Source organism: Erithacus rubecula (assembly GCF_903797595.1).
Source record: "Erithacus rubecula genome assembly, contig: SUPER_W_unloc_2, whole genome shotgun sequence".
NCBI classification, from domain to species: Eukaryota; Metazoa; Chordata; class Aves; order Passeriformes; family Muscicapidae; genus Erithacus; species Erithacus rubecula.
This window is the reverse complement of record NW_027635620.1, coordinates 250,377-269,003: the sequence shown is the minus strand read 5'-3', so window position 1 is coordinate 269,003 and position 18,627 is coordinate 250,377. Positions and strand designations below refer to the sequence as shown.

Genomic DNA, 18,627 nt, shown 5'->3' with positions numbered 1-18,627 from the left:
ATCACGCCAATAAAAGTACAAATGCAAGAAGGGACTACCCCAGTCAAGGTGAAGCAGTACCCAATATCAGAAAAAGGTAAAGAAGGACTAGCTCCAATTATAGACCACCTTATAGCAGAAGGTGTGCTAGAACCATGCATGTCCCCCCATAACACCCCAATTTTAACAGTCAAAAAGGCAGAGGGAAAATATAGATTAGTCCAAGATCTAAGAGAAATTAATAAAAAGACCATCATTAGACACCCTGTAGTGTCTAACCCTTATACTCTGTTGAATAAAATTCCCAGGGAAAATGCATGGTTCACCACCATAGACTTAAAAGATGCTTTTTGGGCATGTCCGCAAGCGGAGGAATGCTGTGACTGGTTCGCATTTGAGTGGGAGTACCCAGGAGGGAAAAGAAAGCAACAATTAAGATGGACCCATCTACCTCAGGGATTTATGGAGTCCCCCAATCTTTTCGGATAGGCTCTAGAAGAACTATTAGACCAGTTCACCCCCGAAAATGAGACACAAATCCTCCAATATGTAGACAATTTAATAATATCTGGGAAAGAGCAACAGTCAGTCAGGACAACTAGTATCAAACTCCTTAACTTCCTGGGAGAAAAGGGTTTAAAAGTATCCAGAAACAAATTGCAATTTGTTGAACCAGAAGTAACATACCTTGGTCATATAATTGGAAATGGATAGAAAAAGTTAAGCCCCAAAAGAATTTCAGGCATACTAGCCATTTCAATTTCAAAAACCAAACACGACATTTGGAAACTTTTAGGCCTGTTTGGGTACTGCAAATTATGGTTAGACAAATATACTCAAAGTGTAAAATTTCTTTATGAAAAATTAGTAAACCCTGAACCTATAAATTGGACTGCACAAGACGAGAAACAATTAGAGAAATTAAAAGAAAAATTATCTTCAGCCCCAGTTCTGAATTTACCAGATCTTAAAAAAGAATTTGAACTATTTACCAACACCGAAGGGGGAGTAGCTTATGGTGTATTAACTCAAGAATGGGGGGGCTGTCGAAAGCCAATAGCATACCTGTCTAAATTATTAGACCCAGTAGCAAAAGGATGGCCACTATGTCTCCAGGCAATTGCTGCTGCAGCAATTTTAATAGAAGATGCACAAAAACTAACATTGCAGGGAAAACTTAAAGTATATACACCACATGATATTAAAACTGTCCTCAGTCAAGGGGCCCAACAATGGCTAACAGAAGCTAGAATACTAAAATATGAAATCATATTAATGAATACAAGTAATATAGAATTAGCCATCTCTAAAAGTATAAATCCAGCTCAATTCTTCTCAGGGGAACCCTTGCCAGAGCTAGAACACAATTGCCTGGAGCTCATAGATTTCCAAACCAAAGTAAGAGAAGATCTAGAGAGTACACCACTGCCATATGGAGAGATACTGTTTACTGACGGTTCATCTAAAGTAGTAGATGGAAAAAGAGCATCCGGGTATGCTGTAGTAAAAGGGGCAGAAGGAAATGATCTAGAAGTAATAGAAAAAAGGAAGCTACCATCCAATTGGTCCGCACAATGTTGCGAAATCTATGCGTTAAAAAGAGGGCTAGACTCATTAAAAGGGGGCCAGGAACCATTTACACTGATTCAAAATATGCATTTGGAATAGTCCACACATTTGGAAAAATCTGGGCAGAACACGGGTATTTAAACTCAAAGGGGAAAGATTTGGTACATAAAACCTTAATAAAATCAGTATTAGAATCCTTGCTCAAACCAACAGAAATCGCAGTTGTGCACATAAGAGGGCACCAGAAGGGAAATACCTTAGAGGAAAGAGGAAATCAGTATGCTGACAAAATAGTGAAAGAAGTCTCATTAAGTTTAGAAGGGCCTATAAAAGTCTTTAAATTAAATGAAACACCAGAATAATCAGAAATTACAAAGCCCACTTTTAGCGAAGAAGAGTTAAAAATGATAAAAAAGTTAGTAATACATCAAGGAGATCAAGGAGAGTGGGTAATGAAAGATGGGCGCAAATTTTTAAATAAAGCTCTAGCCAGAAAATTATTAGCAGAAATCCATGAATTGACACACTGGGGTGTTCAGGGATTATGTGACCACTTCCTCAGAGAAAATTTTTGCATTGGGATATATAATCTAGCAAAATCAATAATTAAAGGGTGTCTAATTCGCCAAAAAGCTAATCAAAAAGTTTTGCGAAAAATTGAATATGGAGGAAGAGAGTTAGCTTTAAGACCATTCCAAAGTGTTCAATTTGATTTTACAGAAATGCCCCCAGTGCAAAAATATAAACATCTATTAGTCATTGTGGACCATCTTACCCATTGGGTAGAAGCCTTCCCCACCTATAAAGAAACCTCAGAGGTAGTCATAAAAATAATCCTTGAACAAATTATCCCCAGATATGGATTAATTAACTGCATAGACTCCGATAGAGGCCCCCATTTTACATCACAGATATTACATGGAGTCATCGGAGCACTAGGGATGAAATGGAGGTTGCACACTCCATGGCATCCTCAAAGCTCCGGCCAGGTAGAAAGAATGAATAAAACTTTAAAAAATGTGTTAACAAAATTAATCGAAGAAACTCAAATGAATTGGCTCAAATGTCTACCTCTTGCCCTATTACGCATTAGGACCAGACCACGCGCAGATATAGGAGTTTCACCCTATGAAATGATGTTTGGGCTTCCCTTTTTAATTACCCCCTCTAGCTCTGCAAGTTATCTAGAAGGAGATGCTGCCACCCAAGAGTATTTAAGAGTTATTGGAAGAACAATAGAGCAACTAAAGAGAAAAGGATACCTTCCCCAAACTTCTCCGTTAGACTCAAATGCTCATCAAATCAACCCTGGGGACTGGGTTCTCATAAAATCCTTGAGTCGCACATCTCTATCTCCTAGGTACGAAGGCCCCTTCCAGGTCCTCCTAACTACACACACTGCTGTAAGAACAAAAGAAAGGGGTTGGACTCGCATATCTCAAGTTAAAGGACCAATTCCACCTCCCTTTGGTGAATCAGACTCCACAGAATCTCAGCCAAAGGCACCTAAGTGGACCATTACAAAAGGATCTACAGACCTCCGACTTACCTTTAAGCGAAAAGAAAAAGACAGCTAAAGGACTTGAACAGTTCCAGTTTTAAAGATAAAGTGTCACTGTAACGCAGTTGATATCAATTCTAGTTGTTATAACGTTGTTGTTACATAATTGTTGTAGTTTGTTAAATTCCCACCAGTTCACTATACTCCTTGTCGTTAAAAAATTCAGTTTTGTATCATACATCCTTCTCCAATTTTAAGTATCACTCAATTTTCTGTCTAAATCCTCAAATTAGAATTTGGCCGAAACATAAAAACTAATTTCCCTGCAGAACACTCTCCAAGGACACCTAAATTAATATATGAAAGGGATTAAAAAAACTCTGGGAAAGTAAGATCTTACCTAAGAGAATACCCACCTCCAAGAGGCAAGCCCGGGTGAGACTGAAAGTAGTTCTTACCGGACTCTTGAGAGGAGTGTTGCTGGTCTTGCTAACAAACAATCTAGTTAGCAGCGAAGAGGCTAAGTGCAACAAGTGTTACCATCCGCTATATGATGGAGAAACCCAAGAGTCCCCAATAAGAATTCACACTAATGTGAACCCCAGCTGTTTTGATCATTCCCAAATTTCCACCTGTCATGAAAGTGGAAAAACATATTGGATTGCTAAAAATACTCCCACCTTTCAGCAGCGGTTACTTGGAGAGTGTCCTATAGGGGAAGCCTGGCTTTGCTTTGAACACGAAAATAATCAAGGAAAATTAATAAATTTAATCAAAGAAAAACAATTAGTGATAAATACCAAAAAAGAAAATAAATTGGAAGCACCTTTGGGAAAAAACTTATTCATAGATTTAGTTGAAAGAATTAGTAAAGAATTGAACATAACAAATTGCTGGGTATGCGGTAATACACAAATGTCTGAAATTTGGCCATGGGAAGGAATCAGTTTAAGCCCCTTAGAAATTCTAAAATGGAAGCAAACTAACCAAACATCTCCATTACCTGGGCAAAAGCGAAGAAAAGAACCATGGAACTTAAAATATAAAGTTATTGGAGAAGAATGTATTAAAAGAGTTGTGAGCCCATATGAAACATTTGTAGGAACTATGCCATGCAAAAGGTACTTAAATATAAAAAATTCAATTATAAGGTGGATACCTAAAGAGCCAAACAGGTATTGGACAATGCATAAAAAGGAAAAAGGATGTGTTTATCACGAAGGATATAATTTATATGAATGTGCTGAAAAGAAAATAAACCCCTTCTGGGAATTAAAAGAATTATCCAAATATTGGACATGTCCCACAGAAACTAACCAGACCTTTTGGATAGCACCTGACAATGTATTCTGGATATGCGGAGACACTGCATATACCAATCTTCCAGGAGATTGGGCTGGGAGCTGTACAATTGGGATTATAAAACCCGCATTTTTCTTACTTCCAAAAAATTTGGGTTCTAAATTAGGAATTCCCTTGTATGATAATTTGAAAAAAGATAACTGCAAAAAAAAAAAAAAAAAAAAGGAGCATAATTAATCTAGGAAGTACCCAAAAGTGGAAAGAAGTGTGGACCCCCGAACGCATCATACAAGTATATGGGCCAGCTACGTGGGCACAAGATGGGTCATGGGGATACCGTACTCCCATTTATATGCTGAACCGAATCATCAGACTCCAAGCAGTATTAGAAATAATATCCAATCGAACAGCCCTCGCATTAGACCACATTACAGAACAGTTAACTCAAACCCGAGCAGTAGTCTATCAAATTTGGCTTGCAGTAGATTATTTATTGGCTGATGAAGGAGGAATTTGTGGAAAATTTAATACATCCGAGTGCTGCCTAGAAATTGACGATAAAAGCGAAGTGATACGAAACATATCTAAAGAAATCCGAAAGGTAGCGTACGTAGGAAACCAACAATGGACCCCTCTCGTGGACACTAGCTGGTGGGATGACTTCTGGTCCCTAAAAACTAAATGGTGGAAAAAGGTAGCTTTTTTAGTTGCAAGTGCAGTCATAAGCTTTTTATTTTTACCATGCCTAATCCCATGTCTAATTAGAATTATAAATTACACCATACAAACGAGCATAAAGAATATGACTAATCAAACAAAAGCCAAAATTTTGATGATAGAAACCCAAAGCCCTGAACATAATTCAGCTAAAGAAATCTTAAACCAATATTTAGAACTACAAAAGTTATACTCCCAAGAAGCCAAAAATTGTGACTTGATGCGGGTTGAAGACCCGATCAAAGAAAAAGAGGAAGGATTGAGGTAAATAAAAAGGTTCAGCAGCCATAAAATTAAGGGTTACAAATAGTTTTAAGAGTTGTCCCCTCTGTTAAAATGTTAAGCAACTTACTGTTCTTGATGTGCATGTTCTGTATCCCCAAGTTTGCCCTCTGTTTGTACTTTCCCAAACAATCCCAGTTCTAGTTCAATCACTTCCTACTTCTGCCCTGTCCCTCACTTCGCTTCCGGCCGCCTGCTGCTGCCCCCTGTCAATCAAAAGACACCGCCCCATATGCAAAGTTTCCAGAGTTCCCAAGAAACACCTCTTCAGTGAAAGTCCTAACTAGCCATGAACTAAGGAGCTGTTGAGAAGAGTGACACCCCTGGACCAACGAGCCCCAATTGAGTTCTGGACGTGCCTGTGAGGTTGGAACTCCCATTCCTGCCCTCGGACAGGACTGCATGGGAACCTCCTTCCAGCGTCACCATGGCAAGCAGCAGCAGGTGTCAGCCCCTGGCGACCCCCCCAATTTTTCAATAAAAGAGCTGCTATTTAATAAAGGCTTTGGCCCTGCTCCGTTTATTACAGGTACGGCTTTTGCCATTAGTTTTGGCAAGAATAAGGGCCAAACCCGAGGGAATATTAAATTATTCCCCTTTGAATTGTTTGGAATTCTTACCCTGCTAATTATCATTACAGCAGGGAGGTGAAGATGTATACTTAAAGTAGTAAGTGGCCAGAATACTGTGTCTTGTGAAATCTCTGACAGGAACCCCAGTTAGCACAGACGCTGCCTTTGGACTTTGCTGTTCATAACATCCAACCAGGAGACTGGGTCCTAGTTAAGGAGTAGAAAGAAGCACCACTGGTAGCAAAGTGGCATGGATCTTTCCAAGTGTTACTGACCACAGAAACAACCATGAAGACAGCTGAACATGGGTGGACCCATCACACTCGGGTCAAGATCTCTGAAACCCCAGGGATTTGGACATCTCAGCTGGAGGAGAAGGACGAGAGGCCGTGACTGACACTCAGCTGGAGTGGACCAGAGCAGTAGCCAGCGTGTTGACATCGGGGGAAGCCTCATGTGCCCACCCACGGACTGCCTGCTGAAATAGTCTGTATGGGCATCCCTCCTCTCGGATCTCCAGTCATTGGAAGCAGGGGCGGGGGGGGGGGGGGGGGGGGGGCGGGTGAAGGGGGCTAATCCTTGCTGCCACTGTTTTCTTTATGTCAATTTGTTTCTGTGCCTTCACTTGTCACAGGTGGTGGGGAACACAATATGAGAATTAGATTAAGAAATTAGATTATATCATTAGAATGTTTTTCTTAATAATCTTACCTTTACATTGTCAATTAAGTTTGAGCCAAAAGTGAGAGAATAATTTTTTAGTCTTAAGAGAAGAAGTAGCAAAAACCTTTAACCTTAGCAACTGTTGGATCTGCAGAAGGCCAAGACAATCTTACAACAAGCCATGGGTGGCCAACATGCCTATTGCAAGTTACCTCCAAATTGGTCAGGAATATGTTATACAGGATATATTAGACTGTTGTTCGTTTTGCTACCACAAATTCAGGGAAATCAGTTAGAAAGAAGGGGGACTGTATGAAAAATTAAATTACTCAAATTGCTGTTTGCAAATAGATGACAATAGAAAAGTAGTGAAACATAAAACAAAGGGAATAAAAAATTAGTTCCTGTACCAGTCCAAATGTGAAAAAGATGGGAATGGGACATGTTTTTGTGGTTACTTGGTGGACTATGGTTTAAACAAATGAGTTTTTTCCTCTTATGTGCTGTAGCAATGTTCATCTTTTTACCCTTGCTTAGTGCAACTTATTCAACATGTGATCAAGGGGATGCAGGTAGTAGCCATGCCTGCAGATCCAGAAATGGCTACAAAAAGACAGAAAATGATGTCACTGCAAATAATTGCAAATCCAAAAAGGCTGCATCCTCTAAAAATTTTAAGAGACTCCATGGGAATGCTCCATTACCTTTCCCTTTATTCCAATAAAGTTACAGAGCTCCTCTGTCTCCTTTTTGGACACAAACCTCTGGTGTTTGTGGATTAATTTTCCTGACATTCTTATCACCAAATTTTATATGAATACATTAGTCTGGGACCACAAGATAGATAAATACATACATATACCTACATACATATGAATTTTAATATCCACATCAGGTAAATTAAGAAGATGCTTTTACTGAAGTATTATTATTGATTAATAGTAGGATTACAGAGTTTAGAATAAAATTCACATCTTCATTTACTTGAATTAACATACTTATAAAACATTTTAAAATTTCTTAAATGTTTTTATACATTATACATAGAAAACTGATATAGATCTAAAGAAAAATCACACATTTTGTAAGTAATGAAAAACATTTTCATTCTCTAAAACTGAGAACTATATTATTCTATTGACTATTACATTTTCATTTTCAAATTTCCTCTTAGTCTTATGCCTTATGGTGGACTCTACTTAATTCATATTGACAACATATCTGCACAGTTGTAAGAAAGAGCATGTGATCAAAACAGACACCAACAGGTGCTGGAGAGGACATATGAAACTAAAAGATGGAGAGTGATGCACCCCTCTGACTACCTAATAGATTATTATAACTTTCCTGGTCGATTTTTCAACATTCCCAGCTATTTATTTAATGTGGAGGTGGGAAAAGGTAGGGCAGCTGTGGGAATATTGAAATATTTTGCAAATCTACAAAAACTAGAACTTAATGTCTGTCCATCAAATTGTGTGCTATCACTCTGAGAGCTACTATAGGCTATGTTAAAGACAAGCTTTCTAGTACTGGAATTGAAGACAAGCTGGTCTGGGTTTGTGAAAAAGGATGGTAGCTAAAAGCCTTGGTTGAATAAAGGTTACAACAACGGGATATAAAATAATATATTGATGCATTGAAATTATAAAACAATAGGTTCTTGCAAACAAAGGAAGTATACTACTGTTTTTATCTGTTGTAAACATCTTTTATTTCTTCTGCATATGACAGAAGTATTCAAGTATTTTCAGGATTATTGGAATAAGATGTTACTAGAGTCTAGTATATTTGTATCCCCCTCATTTTAATTGCCATCTGAAGGTGGAGAAGATACTTCTCCCCTCTTATAAATTATTGCATTTCCCTCCTTTCCCTATGAACCAAAGGCATCTCTTCTAGGAAGAGAATGCAAGGGTAAAATAAAAATTTGCTTTTATCGACTAAAACCAAAGGTAGCAAAAGCAAATAAAACGCGCATGTTCGGGAGCTGCATCCCGGGAGTCCCTATCTCCTCCAGACACTTATTCCCATTGCGCAGCGGCGCAGGGGAAGAGTGAAGAGGCAGCGACACAGGCATTCCGCCATATTTCTACCTCACCACGCCCACAGACAAGCCATTGAAAAGTCCGTCGAGCTGGCCTCACAGTGTGTATGCCCTAGTCTACATCTAACTTCCCTTCCTCTATGGTGGAGCCCTTTTTACTCGTTCCCCCCTCTTCCTTACTGCCAGGGCAGGAATGAGCCGCGACAGCTCTTCAGCAGCAGTTCTCCTCGCGAGAGGGGCGAGCGACCGTGCCTGGATAAAAGGTTCACCGTAAGGAAGTTCTCCCGCCAGGCGCACGCTGAGATTGCTGGGTGGCGGCGGCCTTGCCGACTTTCGGAGGAGCCGAACTCTCGCTTTAGGACAGAAGGAGCGACAGGGAAGCATAATTGAGGAGGAGGGGAGGGATTAACGGACATTAGCATTTCCGTGGGGAGTGGTTATTTCGGAGGGCGGCGGGGGTATAGTTTGCGAGGGACACTGGGGTGGTGGCAGCGGTAGCAGAAGCACAAGTAGTAGTGAGGGAAGGACGGAGAGGAGTGTTTGTGCTGAGCATCTTGGCTCGCGAAGAAAGCACTGCTGTCGCCACGGCTGCAAGTGGTAGATGTTTTCATGTTGCTTGCTGCATAGTTTAGAGGAGGAGTTGGAAGCGGCGAATATTTGAGCCAGGGAACGGAGAGATTTGTGCTGCTAGGGGCCCGCTTTTTCCTTATCTGTGTGTGGCACCGAGGCAGCTCGCTGCACTTGCCCTACAGTGCCCGGGTAGAGACTTCCGGGCAGAGAGCGTCTGTGTCCCCCCGGGCTGGTGCTCTGGTGGGGTGTGTGTGCGCGCGCGTTTTTAGGGTGGGGGTTGTGTCTGAACCAGTTACGAAGAATGACTTTGGAGTCCATGATGGCGTGCTGCCTTAGCGAGGAAGCCAAGGAAGCCCGGCGGATCAACGACGAGATCGAGCGGCAGCTGCGCCGGGACAAGCGGGACGCCCGTCGGGAACTGAAGCTGCTGCTGCTGGGTGAGTGTGGGCCGCCTTCAGCACACACGCCTTAAGCGCCGCTGGGGGTGCAGCTCAGACATCGCCGCCCCGGGCTCTGTCTGGCTGGCCCCCTAGTGCATTACATGGCGTGGTCGGTTCGGTTTCTCCCAGGCGCCTGCCACCTTCACTGCGGGGCGGCCGTGGCGATAGTGGCAGTGACCCGCTCGTCGTTCCTCTGCCACCGCGTTGTGTGCGCGGTCGTGTGCAGGATTCGCCGAGGCGCTTGTAGCTGGGTAAATAACCTTGATTCCTGTGGGTGGGTTTGATATGGTGGGGAACCCGTCCTTCCAAAATGGAGAGGGAAAGGATGGCTCATCAGCGGAGGGGGTGTTGGGGGAATATCGGCGATGATGGGTATAGGACAGTGATAGTAAGGAAGCAGATTAATGAAAGAATTTGCAGGGGAGTTAGTTGCTTTGCAGATTTCTGGTGCATTGTTCTCTGAGTCTTAGGTTGCTGGGTCACCAGTTACATTTTTTTCATTGCGATTTTTATTCAGTGATGCAAAATGGGATAAAGGGGCTTATGCCCAGATTGTAGACTGACTTTTAAAGCGAAAGGAGAAAGAAATCATAAAGACCAAGATGCACCCGTGAAGGTGAAAAGTGACCTTAAAGTATACTGGTGGATAGTGGGATCTTTAAGACCTTTGGAATCCATCCACTGTTCCAAGAAATAAAATCTATTGTATAATTTATCTTTAATTAAAACAGGTTGTTATTTTGGAGCTACAAATGTGCAAAGGCAATGTTTGTTAAGAATTTGGCTTGTGTTAAAATAAGCTTTTTGAATTAAAACAGATTTGTCTGTATCTGAGGTGCTCTAGTACACTGTGTAGTTCTTGTGGTAATACAGCTTCTGTTGTAGACTAGCAGGCCTTGAAATATGTCTGCACCAGTATTTGGGTAAATGGGAATGTTCCAAGTGGATGTGGGGTGTTTCTGCCAATGACTCTAGTCCTGGGTTAGGTACATGAAAGTAATTATTTATATTGGGGGAATAAACTGCCTTTAAATTATGGTGATTTGAAAGGAACTAATTTATTTTAATGCTTGCTTATGAATGTGTTATTTTCTACTTTAAATAATACAGTTTGTCTCCTGTATATGGAGAAAGGTATTGGCATCCTTAACTGATGTGGAAAAAGGAGTAGTGGAGACAGATACAATGCTACCAGTAATAACATTCTGTCTCATTTCGGCCTAATTTTGGGTTGATGGAAGTATGTGCTGTGGCAATTTCAAGATTCAAAACCAAGATAAAATAGAGGACAGATAGCTTGCATTTTTAAAATTTTATGGATGTTCAAGTATAATTACTTAACTATATGCATTTGCTACAGGAGAGGCAGTTGATTTTTGACTTGTTACTCGGGTCAAAATTGTTGCTGCATTTCCTGGTCTTGCAGTAATGCTAGAGGTTCCTCCCAAGTTTTTAAAAATGCATGAAACTTACTGAATGGTACCAACATATACCACACAGAGAAGGAATTCAGAGATTTGATTCCACAGTCAGTAGTGCAGATGTGGTATTGTTTTATAAGATCCACCCACTGGTATTGGTAAGTGTGTGGTAATGGTAGATTAGGGCCTAATTGTGGCATTACTTTTAGATCAAATGAAATAAAGTGTTTTCAGAGCAAATAGATAAAAAGCCATCACTTAGCTTTGAAGAAAACACACTGATTACTTGTGTGAATGTTTTCTTCATATATCAGTATCTGCATAAACTGTTCTTCTGAACATGTAAGCATGATGTACATGAAACTGAGGTAAATGTTCTGCTTCATACTTAATAGCATACCTGTATTTGAGTAGAAATCTGTATAGAAATTGTTCTTGTGTACACATTTTTCGTGTTGTACTTTGTCAGCTGCAGTCACATATTTGATTGAAAGTGTTTGAGCATGTGCAGCTGTTTAACAGTTAATATTGTAAAATGCAGTATAGCAGTAAATCACTGTCAAAGTCACAGGGTAGGATAGAGATTCAAGTTTCAAGTTATTAAAAAACCCCAAACAAACCAAAACTCAAACTTTCTAAAAAATTGTTTTAATTACTGTATTTCTTTTAGGTATCTGACAGTACTTTCAGTCACTCTCATTGCTTCTCCATCCTAGTAATTTGTTCAGTTCTTAAGCTTATGTTGTTTGGGTAATTCGTATGGTTAGGATGGACAAAACCATTTGAAAATATGAAAATAATAATTAATATTATTATAAAATAATAATTAAAATGAAAATGAAACTGGTAAATGTCTGAAGTTGTTTACCATCCATATTTTGAATTGACCATTATATATCTTTAGCCATCAAAACTTAAAGTAGCAGTAGTGCTTTATTTTATGTAAATATAAGGCAAACATTTTTAAAAAGTGTCAACTTTTCAGTCCCACATTGAAAAATGTTGTTGGATTTAGAAGCCTAAATAGGTTAAAGGCTTTTGAACATGGGACGAAAGGTATATCCTTTTGGTCATAAGGTGAGAACAGAGCTTAAGCTGAGCTGTGTTAACTGACCATGTGCTTTTTGGACTTGTTGCAAGTGCAAAGTAAAAGGTATTAAATCAAAATGTTTTAAGGAACAAATGAGCATTTCTATGCCATATTTTTTGTTCTTGTTTAAAAATTAGACATACATACAAATACACACATGTAGCAAATATAAAGAAAAAATTCTGGGTCAGAATGGAGGATTTTTTTTCCCTCCTTAACTTGTAGAAATTATAGTGTGTCCTAGCAAAGTGAAATATTTCCCTCCTAACTGTGTTGGTTACTGTTACCGTGTGACACAAATGCTGTGTGCACCTTTCTTGTGTATTAATGATATGTTTTTACTTTTCATGGGATCAGAGTTTAAAATGTTGAAAGTAATTTCTGGAAAATTTTTGCATGGTAAGATTATTTTAAATTATTAGTTTAAAAATAAACTCTCTCCATGATTAAATATTAAAACACCACTTTTAGGTACTGCATTGAACATCATTGTCCTGTTCTAATCTACTGTAAAAAATTAAGCAAAGTCTTTCTTACTATTGTAATTCTAAAAAGTGAGAACTCTAGCATATGCACTAAAAATAGTTCAGCTAGTACAAGTTGGTTGCAATGTTTAATGTACTTTGGAGCAAATTCAGTCTTCCACTGAATTTGGTTTTTATCTCCTGTATTTTTGAAATTCTTCTGTATTCCATTACTACTGAACATTTTGTAAAACCTTATGATTGTTCTCCAGAGCATAAAGTTGTTAACATTTTTTTGTTGTTTGCTGTTGTAAATACATATATTGCTATAGTACAAAAAAGTAATGTGTTTTTAGTGTTTTATCTTAGTATGCACCAATGTACAGTATTTTGCGTGCTTGTATTTTAAGCATGTATGTACGTATTTATTGTTAAGTAGCAAGAGGCATGTGATCTAACTTTCTATGTATATAATTTTGGCTGTCATCAGTGGAAGTTTTACCTGGTCTCAGAAAGCATTATTTGGGCTTAAATATTAGTTTGTAGCCATAAACCTCCACTACTGGACATAATATGCCTGTATACTGTATATACTTGTGTTATGCATTATTTTATCTTCAGGAGTATCTAAGAAAATAATCAGCAATATATATAAGCTTTGGCAATATTAGGTATTGGAGATGAATCAGTGAATCAAGGTGTCAAATATGAGTATCTTTTCATTATCTGTATGTTACCAAAGAAAAATTTTTGACTTGCAACTAGTCTTAAGTGGAAGACTTTGTTTTTTTCTCCAAACCTATAGGATATATATATGTTGTAGGGTTTTATTTGTATACCTGTGGTAGCTGAATGAAAGATTTGTGTACAGAACTCTGTAAATTAGCAGACTTAGACTTCAAAAACCTTGAAGAGAAAGTGGGCCCATCAAGCCAACAATCAGTCTTCCTTCCCTGCTGTAATCTGAAATATGTATGCAAATAGACAGTCTCATCTACTTCTATAAGTAGATAAACTGATATTACACATTTCAGGATTTTTTGTGCACAATTTAAAAATACTGGTATTGATTAGCATATCCTAATTGAATATTTTCTTTGCTCTTCATTAAAGCAGAAAATGTAATTATTTTGAAAGAGCATTGCAACCTTTTCTTATTATCTTGTATTGATCCATACTTATACTTGCACTGAACACTTGCAAATAAGTTTAGGTAATTACAACAGTATGTATTTATGATTAGAAAACAAGCAAATAATATATATCTTGATGATGTATGTTGAAACTAGATTGGTAAGTATATCTTAGTTTGGAGAAGCTGTTTTTAAGGTTATGTAATTTGGTTCTGGATAACAAACACTGATCTATTATATATATATGCATATACATCCATTTATAAAAATAACTGGTTTTGAAGAAAACATGAATCATCATCTTGATATCTATGCGATATCATGATTTAATATTTATTGGAAAAGAGCATATTCAATTTTTTTAATGCATGATAAAGGAATATTTTATTTTCAGCTCTTATAAAAGATTTTCTTCTGGGTTATTTTGTTTTGATTCTCCTTCTTTAAAAGTGATCTACTGTAGTTAATGGAAATTAGTTTAGAACCTCAATAGTCAAAGAATTCTGACTTTGTTTTGCTCATATGTCAAAAAATCAAGGGACCCCAAATTTGTACTTCCTTTTAAAAAACATTATTGAATTTGTACAGGAGGGAAACATCATAAACAGAGGAGTGTCTTGAGAAGGGACTTTGGGGTATATATTGTAATGTTAAGAAATATTTCTGTGTTTTTAGCTACTTCAAATTATGTTTGGTATGTAAAGGCAGTGGTAATTTAATAAGCGACAGCATTTCTTTTGAAGTAATACGACAATCTGCAAAATTAATCCCGGGAAGGGAGACCATAATAAGGTAGATGTGTGTTTCTTGCTCTGCTGAATGGATTAATACTCAGGAAACGTGCTCTCATACTTGAACAAGATTGCATGCAGCTGTTGCTAATAAAATTATATGACTTTTTCAACATTCAACTGTTTATTTTCTCTACTTATTTAAAAAGTCTAACTTGCAAGAATCAAGAGCAACAAAGTAAAATAAAAACTAAGGAAGCACTTGAATATTGGAAATACTATGAAGCCATATAAATAGTATTCTTAAAATCAGAGAAGTAAGTGGGCAACAGGATTTAAGTATTGTGTTAACACTGTGCAAAGAAATAAGATACTGAGGGGCATAAGTCTAAGTGATACTACAGTTTGAAAAGTTTTCAAATTTCCCAGGGAAGTTCTAGGAGCAATATTAATCTGTGGGTTCTTTCCTTTTTTTTTCCCCTTCATGCTAAATTTGAGAATAGAATAGTTCAATTTGAAGGGATTTAAAAGGATCATCTAGTCCAAATGCCTGACCACTTGAGGGTGGATCAGAAGTTAAAGCATGTTATTAAGGGCATTTTCCAAATGCCTCTTTAACATTGACAGGCTTGGGGCATCGATCACGTCTCTGGGAAGCCTGTTCTGGTGTTTGACCATCCTCTGGGTAAAGAAAGACTTCCTAATGTCCAGTCTAAACTTCCCCTGGTGCAGCTTTGAACCATTCCCACACATCCTCTCATAGTATTGTTTTGGACAAAATGTCCAGCACAGAGATGGATAAGCATGTCATGCAATGGGTGAGCAACTGGCTCATGGGTCAGGCACAAAGGGTTATAGTGAATGGGGTTAACATCAAGCTGCTGACCCATCAGTAGTGGGGTTCCACAGGGCTCCATCTTAGAGGCAGTTCTCTTCAACATCTTCATAAATGACTTGGACGCATGACTGGAAGGGATACTAATCAAGTTTGTAGATGATACAAAACTGGGAGGAGCTGTTGACTCCCTTGAAGGCAGGGAGGCCCTGCAGAGAGACCTCAACAAATTAGAAGACTGGGCAATCACCAACTGTTTGAAGTTCAACAATGGAAAGTGCTGGATTCCGTACCGAGGATGAGGCAACCCTGGATGTACAGACAGACTTGGGAATGAGATGCTGGAGAGCAGTGCTGCAGAAAGGGACCAGAGAGTTCTGGTCAATGGAAAGTTGAATATGAGTCAGCAGTGCCCTGGCAGACAGGAGGACCAACTGTGTCCTGGGGTGCATCAGGCACAGCATCGCCAACCAGTCAAGGGAGGTGATTGTCCCACTCTGCACTGGGGTGGCCTCACCCTTGATACTGTATGCAGTTTTGGTCACCACGATATAAGAAAGATATAAAGCTACTAGAGTGTGTCCAAAGGAGGGCAATGAAGATGGTGAGGGGCTGTGAGTGAAGACCTCATCGCAGTCTACAGCTTCCTTATGAGGGGAAGAGGAAGGGCAGACACTGATTTCTTGTCTGTGATGACCAGTGACAGGACCCAAGGGAAGGGCCTGAAGTTGTCAGGGCATGTTTAGGTTAGATATTAGGAAAAGATTCTTCACACAGAGGGTGGTTGGGCACTGGAACAGGCTCCCCAGGGAAGTGGTCACAGCACCAAGCCTGCCAGAGTTCAAGAAGCATTTGGACAACACTTTTGGTACATGGTATGACTCTTGGGGATGGGCTTGTGCAGGGCTGGGAGTTGGACTTGGTTATCCTTGTGGGTCTCATCCAACTCAGCATATTCTGTGATCATGTCTGGATACAGAATCACAGAATCACAGAATAATGAGGTTGGAAGAGACCTCTAAGATCATCGGGTCCAACCTATGTCCTAACACCTCAACTCAGAGTCTAGACTATAGCACCAAGTGCCATGTCCAGCCTTTTCTTAAACACATCCAGAGATGATGATTCCACCACCTCTCTGGGAAGAGCATTCCAGTACTTTATTATTCTTTCGGTGAAAAATTTCTTCCTAACATCCAACCTATACCTTCCCTGACGTAGCTTGAGACTGTGTCCTCTGGTTCTGTCAGTTGCTGCCCGGTGGAAGAGACTGACCCCCACCTGTCTAGAACCTCCCTTCAGGAAGCTGTAGAGAACAATAAGGTCACCTCTAAGCCTCCTCCAGGCTAAACAACCCCAGCTCCCTCAGCAGTTTCTCATAAGGCTCCAAGCCCTTCACCAGCCTTGTTGCCCTCCTCTGGACACGTTCAAGCATCTCAACATCCTTCCTAAACTGAGGGCCCCAGAACTGGACACAGTACTCAAGATGTGATCTCACCAGTGCCAAGTACAGGGGAAGAATGACCTCCCTGCTCCTGCTGGCCACATAATTCCTAATGCAGGCCAGGATGCCGTTGGCCTTCTTGGCCACCAAGGCACATTGCTGTCTCATATTCAGCCGGTTGTCAACCAGCACCCCCAGGTCCCTTTCCGCCTGTACACTATCCAACCACACTGTCCCCAGCTTGTAACGTTGTAGGGGATTTTTATGGCCAAAATGTAGAACTCGGCACTTAGACTTATTAAACTTCATGCTGTTGGACTCTGCCCATCTATCTAACCAGGGAGAAGAGATCAGCACCTCCCTCTCCACTTCCCCTCCTCAGGAAGCTTCAGAGAGCCATGATGCCTCAGACTCCATTTCTCCAAACCAGACAAACCCAGAGTCCTCAGTCACTCCTCACAGGACATGCCTTCCAGCCCTTTTACCAGCTTTGTTGTCCTCCTCTGAGGGCACTTCAAGCGCCTTCAAATCCTTTTTTAATTGTGGGGTCAAGAAGTGCATGCAATACTCAAGGTGAGGCCATCCCAATGCTAAATACAAAGAGAAAGTCACCTCCTTTGACCGGCTAGTTGTGCTCTGATGCATCATAGGATATGTTTTGCCCTCTTGGCTGCTGGGGTACACTGCTGACTTCAGTTGGGCCTGTTGCTGACTTGCACCCCCAGCAGGGCTATTCTCTAGCCACTCCTCTCCCAATTTATACTCTTAAATTGTTAATCTGAACGTTAATTCTCTTGGTCATGTTAGAAAACGTTGGATAAGAATTCCTGAAACTACTTCTATCCATGTTTCTGGGTAAATGGGTTTCAGCCAGAAAGACAGAAGGTTTCTGTAGCAGCAAATGCTAACTTATAAGGCCAGAAAAACTCAAATGCATGAAAGTTGGGAAAGGTGTCAGGTGGTTTTAGGAACTTATCAGGCTTGGGAAACAGGATCTAATATGGGACTTTTTTTTTTTTAAACTAATATTGGCTTTACTAGCATTATGCATGCCACTTCATCTCATAGACCAGGGCAATGCTAGGAATAAAAATTAAATGCTGTATCTGGATGGGATGGAGTTAATTTTCCTCATAGCAGCCTGTATCATACTCTGTTTTGTATTTGTGACTAAACCAGTGTTGATATTGTCAATGTTTTGGCTATTGCTGAGCAGTGCTTTCACTAAGATTTTATCCTTTTTTTCCCCACTCTGCCTCCCTCCCCTTCCCCCATCCCCAATTTCAAGTCAATAAGGTGGGTGGGGGGGGGGGGGGCTGGTAGGATGTGCTCAGCAATAAAAGCTCTGAGAAAGAAGGAAAAAAGGGAGAAATGGCATTTGTCTTCCCAAACAGAATTGGACATGCTGAGGCCCAGAAAGTGTCAAAACAGTGAATTAATGCCTCTTTTTGTTTTGCTTACACATGTAGCTTTTTGTTCACCTATTAAACTATCCTTATCTTGATGCACAAAGACAAAAAATGCACCCTTGAGCTAAAAACTTACAGATCAACATGCTTGCACAATTCTTGGTATGTTATAAAAAATAACTTTCCCCTGTGAAACATTGTCCTGTTTTTACCTTTAATTTGTCCAGGATTTGCTTCTAGTAACTTGTTATATTTTGTCTATTTTGACCTTTGATATTAGATACATGACCCATCAGCACTTAGAAACTGACCAAGATAGTTGTTAATCTTTGCATCTATCATGAAGCTAAATTAATTGATTTCCTAATGCTAATTGTAGGGTGAATTTTTGAGTCCTTCAATCTTTCTTATAGTTATCTTTCTCTTCCTTTGCATCATCACTTCTGAATAACAGACTA

The 18,627-nt window shown here is 39.7% G+C and overlaps 1 protein-coding gene across 2 annotated transcripts in view; it reads left to right on the top strand.

Annotated features, from left to right (window-relative positions):
• Nucleotides 1-8,651: 8,651 nt before the first annotated feature.
• LOC306814087 (guanine nucleotide-binding protein G(q) subunit alpha) overlaps nucleotides 8,652-18,627 on the top strand; it is a 215,018-nt gene continuing 205,042 nt past the window's right edge. Inside the window, exon 1 of one of the 2 annotated variants that reach the window (XM_079329802.1) lies at nucleotides 8,652-9,639. In XM_079329802.1, coding sequence (XP_079185928.1) covers nucleotides 9,504-9,639 — 136 coding nt within the window. In that variant the 5' untranslated portion in view covers nucleotides 8,652-9,503. Of the gene's footprint in view, nucleotides 9,640-9,725; nucleotides 9,894-18,627 lie in introns of those variants that run through there. The other variant, XM_079329803.1, reaches the window with a different exon arrangement.